Source organism: Choloepus didactylus, chromosome 2 (assembly GCF_015220235.1).
Source record: "Choloepus didactylus isolate mChoDid1 chromosome 2, mChoDid1.pri, whole genome shotgun sequence".
Lineage (NCBI taxonomy): Eukaryota > Metazoa > Chordata > Mammalia > Pilosa > Megalonychidae > Choloepus > Choloepus didactylus.
Genome location: NC_051308.1, coordinates 125,200,628 through 125,216,969, shown reverse-complemented (window position 1 = coordinate 125,216,969; position 16,342 = coordinate 125,200,628). Strand labels below are relative to the sequence as shown.

Here is a 16,342-nt window from a genome sequence, read left to right as displayed (position 1 = left end):
TTAAAAATGAGGGAGAGTTGTGGCTCACACTCCCTTTGTCCAGTGTACGGATAAATAAGTAGAAAAAGGGAACAAAAACTAAACGAAAAACAGCATGGGATTGGGGGGGGGATGTTTTGGGGGTTCTTTTTTACTATTTATTTATTTATTTATTTATTTATTTATTTGGAGTAAGGGTAATGTTTGAAAGTTGACTGGTGATGAATGCACAACTATATGATAGTACTGTGAATAGCTGTACACTGTGGATGGCTGTAGGGTATGTGAATGTATCTCAATAAAACTCAATTAAAAATTGTATAGAACTAAATGCACACACACAAGTACAAGTAAAACTTGGTATATGAGTACAAGTAAGACTGGGGAAATCTAAATAAGATTGTGGATTGTATCAATATTAATCACCATTATGATACTGTACTCTAGTTTTACAAGATGTTACCATTGCAGGAAATGGGGTAAAGAGTACATGGGGTCTTTCTGTACTCTTACAACTGCATATGAATATAAATATTTTAAATATAATTATTTTAAATAAAAAGTTTAATTAAAATTAAAAAAAAGAAAAGAGGGAGAGAGATACCCCCAGAAAAACAAAAGCTAAGTGAGGTGGTCACCACTAGACTGGCCCTACAGAAAATACCCGATTTCTCCATGTTGAAAGGGAAGGACAAAAAGATTGAAGCTATATGAAGAAATAAGGATCTCTGGTGAGGTTAACAACATGAGTAAATATAAATGCCAGTACTACTGTATTTTTGGTTTGTAACTCCACTTTTTACTTCCTACAAGATCTAAAAGGCAGATGTACAAAATGTGATGAGAAATCAGTGAGTTTGGACTCATAATGTATAAATATGTAATTTATGACAAGAGGTAACAAAGATGGGGGGTGGAGGGATATAGGAGGGGTATATATAGTTTGTATATACCAATGATGTTAAGCTGGCATCTAAGCAAATGAGTATACAGATTTAGGGTGTTTCATTTAAGCCCCAATGTAACTACAAAAGAAATATGAGAGAATATGCAAGCTCATAGAGACAAAAATTAGAGTACAGTTTGCCAGGGGCAGTGAGCAAGGGGAATCAGGTAATGCATAATGGGTACAGGATTTCGGTTTGGAGAGATGGGAAAATATTAGTAACAGAAAATGGCAAGGGTTCCACAACAGTGTAAAAATGAGTAATCCCACTGAGTAGTATGTTTGGGAATGATTGAGATGGAAAAGTTTATGTTGTGTATATGTTTCCACAATTTACAAAAATAGTCAGCAACTAAGAGACAATGACAATTAAAGGTTATACATGACCCTAGAGGGGATCTACTAATAGAGGAGAAAAGGCCCCAAAGGACATTTGTCAGGCATAAGAAAAACTGGAATGCAGACTGTAAGCTTTATATAAATGTTGGAATTCTTGAACTTGATAACTGCATTTTAGGTACTTAAATAAGTGAATATCCTTTTTCTCAGGAAATGTACATATAAGCATTAAATGTTCAAGGAGCATGCTGTATACAACTATATTCAAGTGTTCAGAAACTGTATTGATAAATAGAAAGATGGAAAGATGGACTGATAGACTGATGGACAAATACAATGATATGGCAAATGTGGCAACATGTTAAAATTGGTGGATCTGGGTATTTGGGAGGATCAGGATTAGCTGGAATTCTTTGTATGTGGTTTGTATTAATTTTGTAGCCGTCTTGTAAGTTTGAAAGTATTTCAAAATAAACATTTAAAACATTTTTAAATTCTACCCCATAGGAAAAAAAGTGAGCAAAAATCTGTATGTAAGCACATTATGTTGGAGAGACCAGATTTATACACATGAGATAAAGATAAAAACTAATATACATCTATCTATATACATATATAGCTTTAGCTTTAACAGAAGGATGACTGAGTTAACCTGTTATTCTTGAAATGGGGCAGGGAACTCAAAGCCAAGTTCTAGTCCTGGAACAGTCACTTGTCCTTGAATACTTCTAAACTATTATATAAATGCATAATTTCACCAAATGCGTAATCTCACCAAATAAATTAATTTAGTTTGAGGAAATAATAAGTATTCATGTTTAAAAAAGGTCTTGCTCTCTTACTTTTTCCCAGTAACCAAATACCACCTTCTAAGTGAAGTCTGGTCTCTAAAATGGCAATTTCTAATACTTCTCTCCCTGTTTCATTTTATCCCAACAGTATGTATTACTTCTATCTTTCTATCTATCTACTAGTATCTTTCTAAGTATAGTAATACAACATTTTACTTATCTTTTTTGCTCATATTCTCCACTAAAATTAAGGTCAATGAAAGCAAGAATTTGTCTATTTTGTTCACTGCTGTATCCCCAGTATCTACAGCATGGCATGCACTTTGATACTGACTGAATTGAAATGATAGTCTCAACTGTCCTTTCTCCAAGTCTAACCTAAATAAAAATGCTACCTGCAGTATTTAGATAAAAGTCAAAAGTTGCAGGTCTTTCAATCTTCCCAGAGCAAGTAATCCCCCTTTGTCCTCAACCCCGTGGAGATTTATATCTTGAGGTTATGATTTTTTTTTTAAAAGGCATTGAACTGAAAATAAACTTAGAGCAAATGACCTATAACTGTTTAGAACAGTGGTTCTCCAACTTCAAAGTAGATCAGAATCACATGAAGGACTTGTTAAAACAGACTGCCCAGTTCCAGAGTTTACATAGGTCTGGGATAGAGTCTCAAAACTTGCATTTCTAACAAGCTACCAAGTGTTGTGGAGAAATATTGATCTACAACAATTGGGCCTTTTCTTACTCTCCCACCCTATCCCTTATCTTCTACTTAAAACATAGGCTGAAGAAGTAGAAACCACAATTCATTACCTGAATGTGTTTTGTTCACTTTTTCTGCACTGACTTTGTTGCCTTTGCCTTTGGACAAGCTGTACTCCACCATGTCCCCCAGTTCCAGGCTATCAACATCACCTGAGAACTCACTGCAGGGGGAAAGGAAATGGCATTTTGATTAAGCCACTACCACCAACATCAACAGTACCAAGTGGCATTTCTCATATAACAACATTCATGGGATGCTTACTAACGTTGGACAATGTTTTACGTACGTCATAAGTACTGATGCATGTAATCCTCAAAAACACTCTGTGAAGAAGTACCATTATCCCTAGCTTCAAGAGAAGGAAACTAAGATAGCAAGAGGTCAGCGCATGTGATAAAAGTTAAAAAGGTAGTAAGTGACAGAGAGCCTGGATTTAAACATAAAAACAGTCTGATTTTAAGCCAATGCTCTTAACCACCATACACCAAATGCACAACTCTCTGGTGTCATGGTATCAATATATAAAATCAAAACACATTCTTTCACTAAAGCACAAAGGTTCCTATCCAATGTTCAAAGCAGGCACAGGCCTTTCTTATCTTCTAATCACCTGTTTTCTGTATAGATGTAAACGCTCCACTTCAGTTGGTTTCTTACCATAATTTTACCAACATGAACTTTGGGATTTAAAAATATAAACATCCAATACAAAATATTTTTCACTCCAAAACAAAAACATGGATGTTAAGTTATTAGTTCCTAGAAAGCATTTCTCACCTGTAATGGAAAAAGATTTCCTTATCATGATTGGCTGTTTCAATAAATCCAAAATTATCCTTCAGAGTTGCCACATAACCCAAGAGCCTCTTGGAATTGGAAGTACGACCTAAAAGTCGCACGCAAGTTGCAATCTGCTGCCCAGGCCTCTGTTTGTCACTAATACTAAATTCAACCTGTGAAAAATAAGGATGCTCATTACTACTGTGTTGTTTCCATGCCAAGCTCCTCAATTCTGAAAATGAGGCCTACAACGCCCGCAGACCATGCTTTCCACTCCAAATATCCTTTGTAATTACTCTAATGGAATGGATTTTCACCCAAAACTTAACACTTCTACTTCTCATTCCACTTTTCACAAAAGATTAGTTTTGTCCTTAGTTGTGCTACTGGTGTAAGAAGGACTATCAGGAAACCAGAAATACCAAGTATGGGAAAAATGAAAAACAATATAAAATTTTTGGATGATTTTAATTTGAAGTTTCAGTAACTCTTAATTTTCTTACCAATATTGTCAATTTCATTTAACAAATTTAAACACTTCTTATCTTCTAATGCTTAAAAACAAATGAAAAATCCCTATTCTAAATGAATAATTAAGCTGTTTTAAAATAGAAAGATGTTCATATATTTAATGTTAAGCATAAAAAATACTTAACAAAACCAGATAAAATTTAAAGAAAACATCCTACAGGATTTATGATTAAGATGATAACATTTTGAGCCTCCCTTTCTCAATAAGCAGAATTATCTTACCTTATCTCCTATTTGAGGAGAAGTAGATCCTTCCACATCCTTGGCTTGAAAAGCAACAGTCAGTTTTACCCCACAATCATCATAAGCAATAATGCCATCCTCAGCCTCCTAAAAAACAAGAGACAGAACGCAACGAAAAGAATCAACAATAAAAATCTAAATTACAGTTCTTAAGACCCTTGAGCCAAAGAATTGGCATAGCTGTAGAAATTTTCTATACCAGGGCTCTGTAACAATAAAACAGATTTTCCACAGTGGTCTTACCTAACTTAATATCGAACTGGCTCAATCTTCAACAATTGGGTCTCTTAGATTTAAAGCCTAATTTTTGCTGTTGAGGGGGGAAAGCTTATTGAAAATTTATAACACATCCGTTTTCTACTCCTTAAAGCCAATTAGAAATCAAACTGGGTATGCATCTCTACCCAGTTGTGCTAATGTCAGTCAAGTATCTACCAGTGCACAAGAATGTAATTTGGTACAGGATCTAGCACTATGCTGAGCATTTAATACTTGAGTGGGTGATTAAGTTATGATGTATAACTGTTTTCACGTAACATTTAAACCACTGCCTCGTCCCAGAAAAATTAGCTATTTAAAAGCCTAAAAACTTTCAGTTATCTCATAAACTCATATAGCAATGACACTGTACGGCAACTCCTTAAATTCTACTACCTATTTTTGTAATTTCAACTATTATTTCTATAAGGATTATGCCCACATCCTTAATCTAGCTTTCATTTATTTACTAGGCTCCAGCACTCATTACCAACTGTTACATATTCAGAACCAATTTGTTTCTACCCTTCTATCACTCATACCCTAGTTTCTACACCAACATACAACAAACATTTATTTATGTTAGGCATGTGGTATTATCAGATTTAACATTATGGTAACTATCTCCATAGTTACTCTTATACTCATTTTACAAATGAGGAAAGTCTTAGAAGTTAAATACCTTGACCAAGTCACACAGCCAGTACAAAATAATCCTGAAGATTTGAGTTTGATTGACTGAAGAGCCTTAATGTCAGTGAATTCCGGTCTGACTCCAATGGCTTCAACTTTTTTGTAAGTCAAACTCAAAATTTCAGCATTCATTTTTTCTCTCTCAATCCTTTGTAACAGCCACCCTTAAGATCTAGTCAACATATGACAGCATACTATATACATCAAGTATATTAGAGACAAGATCTTCCCTGTTCTCAAAGAGACCATAAACAGATAAGTGTAAAACACTGTAATAAGCACAATGATTGAAGAATGTACTAGGGTACAGTGCTGACCTGAAAAGAAAATGACAGACAATAAAAGGGAAGGAAAATTCTTACACAAATGTTGTGTTGATCAAGTCAGTTTTGCCAGAAACATCTGAGAAGCAGGACATTCTAGGAGTAGGTAAGGCCATTAAAAAGTAAGCCCTGTTGAAACTTTCTCTACTTTTATTACTGTTAATAGTACCTTCTGCCACTTATTAAATTCCTACTATGGGCTAGGCACTGCGAGGGCTTTTAAAACCCAATTCCACACAACTGAGGCAAAACAGGGAACAATCATTTTTAAAGTGAAGTTATTTTTCCAACCTAAAAAATTAGTGGTAAGCAGAGATGCTAACCTTGTTCTATCAGGTTCTTAAGTAATTTTCAAAATTATATTACTTTCCAGTATCTCTCTCATGTACCTCCTCTTGTTTATATTATTTCCAGCCCCAGGTTCAAGGACTACCTAAACTATTAAGTAACTTCCTATCAAGCTTTTCCAGCTTCTGTCTTTATCCACTTATCACCCAACCCTCACATTACTGCCATGATCTTCCACCTAACGTCACTTTTCAACACAGACTGTATTCTCTGCCTACAGAACAAGGTCCAAAAATTCTTTAGAGGAGCAATCAACACTTTCCCAATCTAGCCTTACCCTGATTTTCCCTAACCTCTCCCAGCAAAAGAAATCCCGTTCCTGACAAACTACTCACTGCTTTCTAAAGAAACCCTGAATTTTTCTTATCTATACTTCTCTGTGAAGAATGTTTTCTCTTCACTCATCTCCATTCATTAAGTATCAGTGCTTTAGTGAAACCACTCCAGATTCTGCCAGTTAGAATTAGATTTCACCAGAGCGTTTCACTGACCCTTATTTGCAACATTTTATATTCTAAATGAATTACTTATTTCTATATAGCTCTCCATTTCTCAATTTATATACTTGAGAGCAGAAATCATCTTAGATATCTTTATATTTCTTATCCAGTGGATGTTAGAATAAATCAAGTTAAACATGTAAAATCACTCAATTTTGAAAGTTTTAAACTGCTTGGAAGACAAAAACTAGTAATGGATCTCAACGGGGGGGGGTGTAATTCTGTCTGGCTAAGTACATCTGGCAATGAATGTCTGGAGACATTTTTGGTTGTTGCAACTGGTAGTGGAAAGGGGATACATTCTGACATCCAGTGGGCGCAGGCCAAGTATGCTGCTAAACATCCTACCATGTACAGACAAGAAAGCCCTTACAGCAAAGAATTATCAGCCCAAAATGTCAACAATGCTGAGGTTAAAAAAACCTAGCTTTTGATTAAGATCACTGTTACAGTAACCCGAACTCGGAAAGAGAAAATACTGCATTATTATGTGGACAGGGATGGCCTTTGGACAGAGGAAGAAAAAAAGAGGTACAAAAATCATTTTGATGGCATTAACTTACCTTCTCTTTGCCTTTATTTGGGCTAGTGGTTTTGGGATTGGAAAAAGTGGCTTCTTTTTCTACAGTGCCCAGGAAACGATGATCTGAATGGGAATGGAATGAAACCGTGCCCTTGGGAAGTTTTTTAATCCTAATAGCATGATTTCTTTGGGCAGAGAGCATATCCTACAAATGATAAACAAAATTAATATTAAACCAAAAAAGCAAGCCATTAGGAGAAAAAACCCATACATTTCTCAAAAACTACTCACAGGAACCACAGTAAACTCTACTTCATCTGCAATATGGAGCTGGTTCCCATCAAGAATTTCACTGAAGTGGAAGAACATGCGAGCATCACGATCCACACACTTGATGAAACCAAAACCATCTCTCATGGCAGCAATCACACCCTAAAACCCAAATAACATTTTCACTGGCTGTGAAGCTTGTCAAATAAGACAATATTCAAGTTTGGAAGCATCATGAAGTTCAGCTCATTAGGAATTTTCTCTTAATGACTCAAATATTCTATCTGCATTTTGATTTTTTTCCCACTTAAGCAACTTTCTGAGACTTCCCAGATGCTACTCCTCGGCAAATATGTACCAGAAAAAGCATATTTGAATGTAAACACATGCAAACAATGTATTTCATCTAATTCTCAATTTTGAGAACTTGGTATTATCCTTATTTTACAAGATGAGGAAATCAAGGCCCAGAGAGACTAAGCAATTTGTTGAAAGCAGACAGCTAATAAATGGCAGAACCAGGATTCCTGATCAAGCTGACTGTAAAGCCCAAGCCTTATGACACTGTGATTACCAGAAATTTCAACCATCTACAGACCAAAAGCCCAAAACTTCAAAAATTTTATGAGTTTAGGCACAGACAGGACTTAAGATCTTTTTCAGTTGGAAGAATAAAATACAGGAAACTCTTTCCCATGTTTTTCTCCCTCCTTACTAAACTATCTGCTCTGTAAGAGCACTGTATCCAGAGCACCTGGCACATGGTAGGTACTCAAATGTTTACTGCAACAATGAACACAAATTATCACCGACCTACCACTGACAGTGTGCATGTTTACACACCGTAGAGATAACTATTCTATATCCAGTTTTAAATATGACCTAAACAATATTCTGACATGTAATCCTTGCTAAGTCTTGATGGTACCCAAGCTACTCAAATGGTATTCCACACTGTAAAGCAAAACAGACCCAGCCTGAGAAACTTGATTTTTTTTAAATCACACTTGCAGATGTTTATACTTTAAAATTAGAAATTTAGTGCACATGTCAAATAAAATCAGTACTCCAAAGACTGAAGCTTTACAAGTTAAAAAGAAAGTCTCAAGAAACTTGAAAATTTCACTGAACTTCTGTGTCCAGTTCCATGGACATCAATGAGATACACTGCAGATATTAAGATCTTAAATAAAACTGAATATAAACTAACTATGTCTGGGAAAGTTAGTTTACATGTGGTTAGTTCATGAAAACCCAATTTGTAAAAATGTTTGGGAAACAATTCTGGTATATGCCCTTCCTGGACATATACCCATTAAAAGGAATTTGCAAAATCTTACAGTAAAACAAAACAAACAAAACTTATTTAACTTTGTTTAATTTAATGTTTACTATACACCTTATGGAACAGTTTGGGGAAATCTACTTTCTAAATAATGAACGTGAATCTCCTTAGTCTTAGTTTTTAAAGACCTGAAAATTACTGACTCTGAAGAGATCTCAGAAAATCATCCTGTCCAGATTTCCACTCTTAAACTTTTTCACTATGTATTTGCAAAATAACTGGGGAAGATAGAAATCAAACCTGACTATCTCAAATGCCTGTGTTCTTAGTCATTTTACAAGGTAAATGCCCCAAATGGTCATTAACTAAAATGATTTTCAATTTAGTACTGCTGATGAATACAAACATCGCCCTCAGATTAGACAGAAAACCAATTTCTTACCATTTCTCTGGCTTCATTAGTGAACTGAAATGTATTTGATAGAACTTCTATGTTGGTTGCTCGTTCTAGTTTGTCACGTCGGTCTGTTGAAATATTAAACCTGACATGGTCACCTTCCAGCAGGGTCACCTTGGATTTTGTATCTTTGTCTCCAAAAGGAAGTTCTTTAGGAATCACAAAGTCAACTTTGATGCGTCCTGGCAATGGGTCATTCTGATGAGAAGGAAAAACAACTTTAGCTGGAGATTTCTCATCCTTCCTTGTTCTAAGTCAAACAAGAATACACAGCAAACCCATGTTATTTTTAATAAACAGTTCCCCGAAGGAAAAAAGGTGCTGACAACACAAGTCATTTTGAAAGTTTCGCACTCTGTGGTCACATGATACAATCATAAAAATCACACCCTTGTAGTTAAAGCCTTGCATTCTGATAACCAAGAGATTTTATTTAAAGAAAAAAATTTCATCTTTTATGTTTAACATTTCCTCAGCAATGAGTCCACCAGTCTCCTCATCTCCCCAACAAAAGAACCAAATTGGGGCAAGGGAGTGGGGAGGGCACGCAAATGCACACCCAAATTGCAATCCAATCCAATCCAGTTTTCTCCAATTTAACCAGCATTTCTTCTTCTGGCCTTTTCTCCTTATCACCAAGTATAAAAAGCATATTCATGGATACATCAATCAGTGGTTTCTCATCTAGTTTAATCACATGCAAGAAAGATTTAATTGTTCCATGATCACACAATTACACTAATTAGATAAAATTTCTTTACACCACACCATTTGTTACCAATTAGGCAAAAGAAGAGGACTCTCTTGCAAAAGACTATTTACCTGGTTTTTACTGGGTACTTTTGGGATCACTTTGGTTACAGTTCCTTCAAAATGTTCAATGCTGATATCTTCAAAAATGACTGTTCCTTGAGGCAATAGTCTGACATCTGTTGCAACTTCTTTACCCTAAATCAGAAGTGGAGAGGGGAAAATTTCATAATTTTAAGTGTTTCCTAAAAGTATAATCCACTACTGATCTTAGAAGGCCAAAGTCACATTAGTCAACTATCTTACATTTCTGTCCTTGATTGTGAACTCCACGTCATCTCCAGGCTGTAAGGTTTCTAGGTCACCCTTAAATTCACTATAGTGAAAGAATATCTCTTTTACAACATCACCTCTTTCAATGAAGCCAAATGCCTCCTAAAGAAAAAAAAACAGGGACATTATGAGCCATTTAGTATATATTTATGATTATAATTTACAATCAATGTCTTTTCATAAAATTATACTGCAATGGAACTCACAAAATTTGGTAAGGTCTAACATAAGGACTATTAAACAGCCCATTTTAAACAATTAACCAAGGAATCTTAAGAGATTATTTGTGAGGTTGACTATTTTTAAAGGGGAGGGCAAAGAGGAAAACACAAAAGGCTTGAGTTTGAAGTTAAAGACAAAGTGGTCAAATAAAAAACTCACGTTTTTCAAATGGGAGGACACATACCTTCATGGCACAAACTACTCCCTGACAGCGGGCTTGTTTCTTTTTCAACAGCATGATGTTACGAGCACTTACAGCACCAGTACTAGAAAGGAATGGGGAGGGGAGTGGGCAGGAAAGGGGATCAAACAGGTGAAAAATGCATTGGTTTGGTTAGAAATGGTTAGTCCAGAGAAAAACAGTAAACTAATTCTCTGGGTCTTCAACAATCCTGTCACCAATAAGAACAAATTCAGGGTTTACAACACCTAATACTTTACACATGGCTTTATTTGCTAATGACTTTTGCTCAAACTCTCCAGCTTTCTCAATTGAGCACATACATACATTGATCACTTTATCTTGGATTGTTGAAAGATTTGTTTTTACTAACTTATACTTGGGTACATGATGTTCTACTCTGCCTTTCTATTCCAACAAAATAACTGAAATAAAGCCACAAACTGAATGCAACCAAGCTGAGAAGCACTGAAGTTTTAGAAAGGTCATTCATTAAACATTTGAGAAAGTATTATGTGCTGTGAACTAAGGTACTGGGCATACAGAAATGAGTAAGAGTTGGTCTCTGTTTTCAATGAGTGCTGAATTCAGTAGTTATCCCAATTATTTCTGATCAAATAGTTAAAAAAAAGATAACTGAATAAATGCAGTGACTGTTGAAGAAATCTGGTGTGCTTCTGAAATACTGATATTGAACTCCACTGGAGAATCAAAGCCAGTTACAGGCATGGCATGTAGCTATGCTATCTCCTTCTCTGAGCAGCAGCAATGTAAATCTATTTCATTTTAAGGTGGAATAAGACTGTTACAAGATGTAATAGTGGTGTTATTCTTTTAAGGGAAGAGCTGTAGACCAAGCAATTATTTTTCTTAATTCTTTATGGACAACTGGTAACCTGATTGTTGCACTGGAATAGTGATTGCTGTATGTGGAATAGTGCTTTTTATTTTAAAAATTTAGCAGATTATCAAAGACAGCTGAAAAATTCTATTTCCCTTTGCACACTTACTGCAGTAAAAAAGGCTTTAGAGCTAGATTGGGATTTAAATGTCTACTATTTAAAAAGCTGTATGACCACAGGCAAGTTACTCTATGAGAACCTGTATCTTACCGTCATAAAAGGGAACTTAACAGGTAAAGGTGCTTTAAGAATTAGCAACTATACATAAACTAAGTAGTACAAGTGCCTGGCACATGTAAGAACTTAATAAAGGTTAAATAAAGCCACTTCAATGGTTTGCCCTCAAACTCAAGCCCTATCCCATAGTTTTCTATCTCAGATTAAACTGAAACTTTTAGACCAGAGCTAATTACACCCCTACCCACACCTCAATCTGATTCCTTCTAGCCTTTCAAAAGGTAAGGTTCTAGGCTAAAAATCCTGCATGTGCACACGATACTCATCCGAGTTTCCTTATACTGCTAAAAAGTGCATTGCTAGCACTTTCTCCAACCTATTTTTAATTTCCCCAATCTCAGCTTGTATCTCTCCAGTCTCTCCCACCACTCCCCCCCCCCAAAAAATAATTCCCCCTTGATTTTCTTAACTATACTTTCCTTGACTGCTCATGCTAATGAATTCCAAAGCCACATCTACTGCCCATTACTGGCCTTTAAAAGTCTCAGAATTACACAACTTACTGCATACTTGGTATCTCTACCCAGATATACCCACAAACACCTCAAACTCAGAATGCCAAATCAAATTTTTAATTCTTCTCCCACCCTTAAAACTTTCTCCTTCATCTCCCAGTTCAGATACCATCATCTGCCCAGTAGCCCAAGCCCGAAAAATAGCACTTGGGACAATTAAGCTTGTCTTTACCTTCCCAATAGACTCAACTTCTCCATCTCACCACCTCTGACTTTGTCAGACCCTCATCTTTCACGTAAGTTCTCATATCACTGCTTCTAGTCTCAAGTATCCCTAACTCTCCAAAAGTCTACCATCTCCACCAGTCTAAGAATCTAAACCAATCATCATTCTCTCATTTTAAATTCTTTAGATTCCTATGATCATGGGATAAAGCTCAAACTTTCCATCTTCCTATGATCCAATTAATTTAATAAACTCAAACTTTTGGCCATTTTCCCCAACACGCCATGATACTTCCTCTATCCAGAATGTTCTTTTTCTTACCTCCTTAGTGACTTTACACCCATCCCTCAAAACATAACTCAATCAATGCTGCTTTTGCAAAACCTTCACTAACTTCTACAATAGCCCTCTGAAAGTTCTGACCATGTTTTAGTTATCTTCCTATTTCTGACACCCTGCAGTGCCTGTCACAAAATAGATTCTCGTATGCTTAAGCTGATGAATGAAAAGTTTAAAAGAGCATAACTATCCCAATTTTAAAATTAGTGTTTTAAACTTGCTTCAGATTTTCTAATGTAAAATAAATAAAAAAGAACTTACTGCTTATTGTTATCAATTACAAAGTTTATTTTATCTCCGGTTTCCAGCTGAACGTTTCCTTCGACATCTTCAGGGGTGTAAGTCAGATAAAACACTTCCTGTGAATTAATAAATTACTATTACTATATTGGCAGGATGCATATTGACAGTATACTGTGATTTACTTACTTAAATCTCTCTTATATAGGCATTTTAAGCCAAATTTCTTAAAATTAAATGCTTTATGATAAGTTGTTTTATTCATATAAGCACACACTTCCCCTCCATGAAGCTGATGACTTCTGCGAGTCCACAACTGAGCAGCAATCCAACTTCAAAAAGCTTACACACGTGGAAGCATTTGCCCAGAGACTATAGTTACGTTTCAAACAAAACAAAACAAAACAAAACAATTTTTATATAAGGCATTCCAAACAAAAAAGCTGGAGTTAGTGTTTTAAAAGAACCAGAAAAAAGACCTCTCCACCCCCCAAAAAAAGTGATTAAAAGGAGCATTTTACCTTAAAGTTCTAACTAAGGTCACACTTGGGTAAGCTAAGGGAAGTTCTATGGATTGTTTTCTTTTTAAATTTTTTTATTACACTGCACTCAAAGCCTTTAGAAACCAAATTTAAAACTGATTTCAGCAACTGCAGCTTATGTTTTCTATTTTGAATTTTAAAGTACGCTTTATAGACCACGTGGTGGATCAGGCAAAGGTTTAAGAAAAATACACAAGTTTACCCCATTACGTTCGTAGCATACACTCCCTGTTGGACTCTGACCCGGGGCAGCTGGAGATTTACTCTCTAAGTTGTGAGGAACAGCGCACACAACCTACCAGTCAAAAAAAAAAAAATTTCCATTGCTAATCATTTCAGGAGCAGCGCTGCGCAATATTAACTGAATTTTAAAATCCTCTATACTATACATAGGGATGCATTTTAATATGATCCACAGAGGATGTCATGCTGCCAAGTTTCAAACTTACAGTACATAAATTGACTGTAAGCATAGACTTAGGGTTATGTGTAAAAACCCAAATTGAGTCTTGACCATATTTTTATTTCAGGTCAAGAAATGCCAGTGCTTCTGATATAATTTTAAAATAATAATCTTTAATACTATAGCTCTCTTGCGTGCAAACTGAGATGGGGGAGAAATCTTCCTTTTCTAATGTGAAAGATATGCAAATGCAGGGCCCTAAGAAAACACAAAGCGTCAAAGCCACTAACTTGTCCATTAATTCGTTCTTCAGGGAGGATTTCTGGTTTTATCTTCACCAGTTTAACAGCAATGGGTTTCCCGGTCCGCCGGTCAGATGACACTTCAAATTCAACATCATCTAAAATAAAGAATATACTATGTTTGTTGGACTAATTTTGGTGAAATGATATCTCATTTCCAAGCTAAGGTAAACTTAAGGTAGCACTTAAGTTGCCTTAGACCAGTGGTTCTCAAAATGGGGTTCCTAGACCAGCAGCATCAGCATCAACATCACCTAGGAGCTTAATAGAAATGCAAATTCTTGGGCCCCCCTCCAGACCTAGTCAAAGAGAAGTTCTGGGGATCAGGTACTATCAGTTCCTTCTGATACATGCTAATGTCTGAGACTAAGATAGCCTACCATATTTTTCAGATATTGCAAATGAGGCAGTGTTAACAATCATGATCTCTGGCAAGTTTTTTTGTATTTCAGTTTCCTCATGTATAAAATAAGGATATTTCTACTATACAAGGTTGCTATAAGGTTTAAACAAAACAAATACCACTGCATTTAGAGTATTGAGTATAGAGCAAACACTCAGATTAGCTATTATTCTGACTCATTTCTCAAAAATAACTTTTGAAAACACACTGAGATGTTTAACTTCAGGTCCTTTAATAAGCCGAACACTTTCATATGTGAAAATGATTTCTATGTCATAAGCGAAGATGAAGTGACACACAGTCCAGGTGGTGACATTCTAACCTATTTTTTTAGGTACTACCAAAAACAGTACTTGGTATAACAATCATAACATTATAAAAGTTAAAAATTTTCATTGGTTTAAAATCAAATAAGTAAACAGTTATCATTAGGGGAACACCAATTAAATCTTTCAAACATCTATTGTAAAACTACTCAAAGAAATCAATCAGTCCTTCATCTCTCAAAGAGACATTGCAACAGAATTTGGGATTCTACTGGTTTATACAGACAAACTTCAGTAGTTGGTACAACTGAAAGCAAAAACGGTAATACTCTCACGAACAAAAGTTGATATTCAAGAAATTTATGATTACATTTTGTAAAAGGGAGAACTGATAGATTACCTCCTACTTTTAAGTCCTGCAGGTTGCCATTATACTGTGAACAGTGGAAGAAAAGTCTAGCTTGACGTTCTGAACACTGAATAAATCCGTAAGAGGTCAGCAGCTTTTCGATAACCCCTGTTTCACGCAGTGCTGCTGAAGTACCATTGGGGTACCCATTGTGTCCATTGTTGTGGAGAAGGTTTGGATCAAAGCTCATCTGTTTTAAAAATAAAAAGAACTCAACATGTAAATGCCTGTACTTCATTTCTGTAGCATACTAAGTCTGATTAACAAATCACTAAAATTTTAGTATGAAAAGGCAAAGAAAAAAGGTAAAATAATTAAAAGATTATGGGCTTTTATTACTAAAATGTTAATTTAGCTAATAAAAATTTCAGAGAAAACAATTAAAATTATTTGGGGGAAGTGTCCCCATTTAAGGTAGAATTTTCCTTTTCAAACGAAACAGGATTTCTGGAATTTAATATTAAAGGTAAATCACCCACATTAAGTAAAAGCCTCCTCTGTTAACTTTAAACTGCCAAAATAGCAATTTCAGAGCAAAGGTGGGCAATTTTCAAGAAACAGCAACCAAAAAGACTAAATCTGTTTCACGAGAAACTGGTTAATGGCTATTTTTAAACTTGGAGAGGAAAAAACAACAGAAACCTTAACACTATTTAGTAAAACATGCATTCTTGAAGGCAAATGAACTTAAGTTAGTAAAGGTTAATACAATAAAGTAAGCTTTCTCTACAATACTTCATTCAATTAGAAAATTCCAGAGTGACTAACGCTTAGGTCCTTTACTGGAAGATAACCCAAAATGATTAGAAAAGAACAAGTTTTCTAAGACAAAACTCCAGGGCAGCAAAAGCTCTTCCATTCTGAAATTTTTCAATCATTCCACAGGTACCTTTAAACAAACCTTTTCACCAGCTTCAGACACTGATGAAATTTCTAAATACTGTCATTTGTTTCCGTGATCAGATCAAGCACAAGAAAACATTCTTCAGCGAAAGAGGAGCTATTAAATTCAACGCAATGGAACCTGTTTAGATCTTCAAATATCGTCTATCATATTGGATATTTCATTTTACCTTATTTGAGTAAAACCACAGAATCTGATA

The 16,342-nt window shown here is 35.4% G+C and overlaps 1 protein-coding gene across 2 annotated transcripts in view; it reads right to left on the bottom strand.

Annotated features, from left to right (window-relative positions):
• The window catches only part of CSDE1 (cold shock domain containing E1), a 39,641-nt gene that overhangs the window by 7,700 nt on the left and 15,599 nt on the right, over positions 1-16,342 (bottom strand). Inside the window, exons 3-15 of one of the 2 annotated variants that reach the window (XM_037826296.1) lie at positions 15,231-15,429; positions 14,150-14,259; positions 13,659-13,751; positions 12,936-13,033; positions 10,519-10,600; positions 10,086-10,214; positions 9,852-9,977; positions 9,015-9,227; positions 7,309-7,449; positions 7,058-7,222; positions 4,352-4,459; positions 3,596-3,771; positions 2,866-2,978 (exon numbers count right to left, since the gene is read on the bottom strand). In XM_037826296.1, the coding sequence (XP_037682224.1) occupies positions 2,866-2,978; positions 3,596-3,771; positions 4,352-4,459; positions 7,058-7,222; positions 7,309-7,449; positions 9,015-9,227; positions 9,852-9,977; positions 10,086-10,214; positions 10,519-10,600; positions 12,936-13,033; positions 13,659-13,751; positions 14,150-14,259; positions 15,231-15,429 (1,753 nt within the window). The remainder of the gene's footprint in view (positions 1-2,865; positions 2,979-3,595; positions 3,772-4,351; positions 4,460-7,057; positions 7,223-7,308; positions 7,450-9,014; positions 9,228-9,851; positions 9,978-10,085; positions 10,215-10,518; positions 10,601-12,935; positions 13,034-13,658; positions 13,752-14,149; positions 14,260-15,230; positions 15,430-16,342) is intronic. The other variant, XM_037826297.1, reaches the window with a different exon arrangement.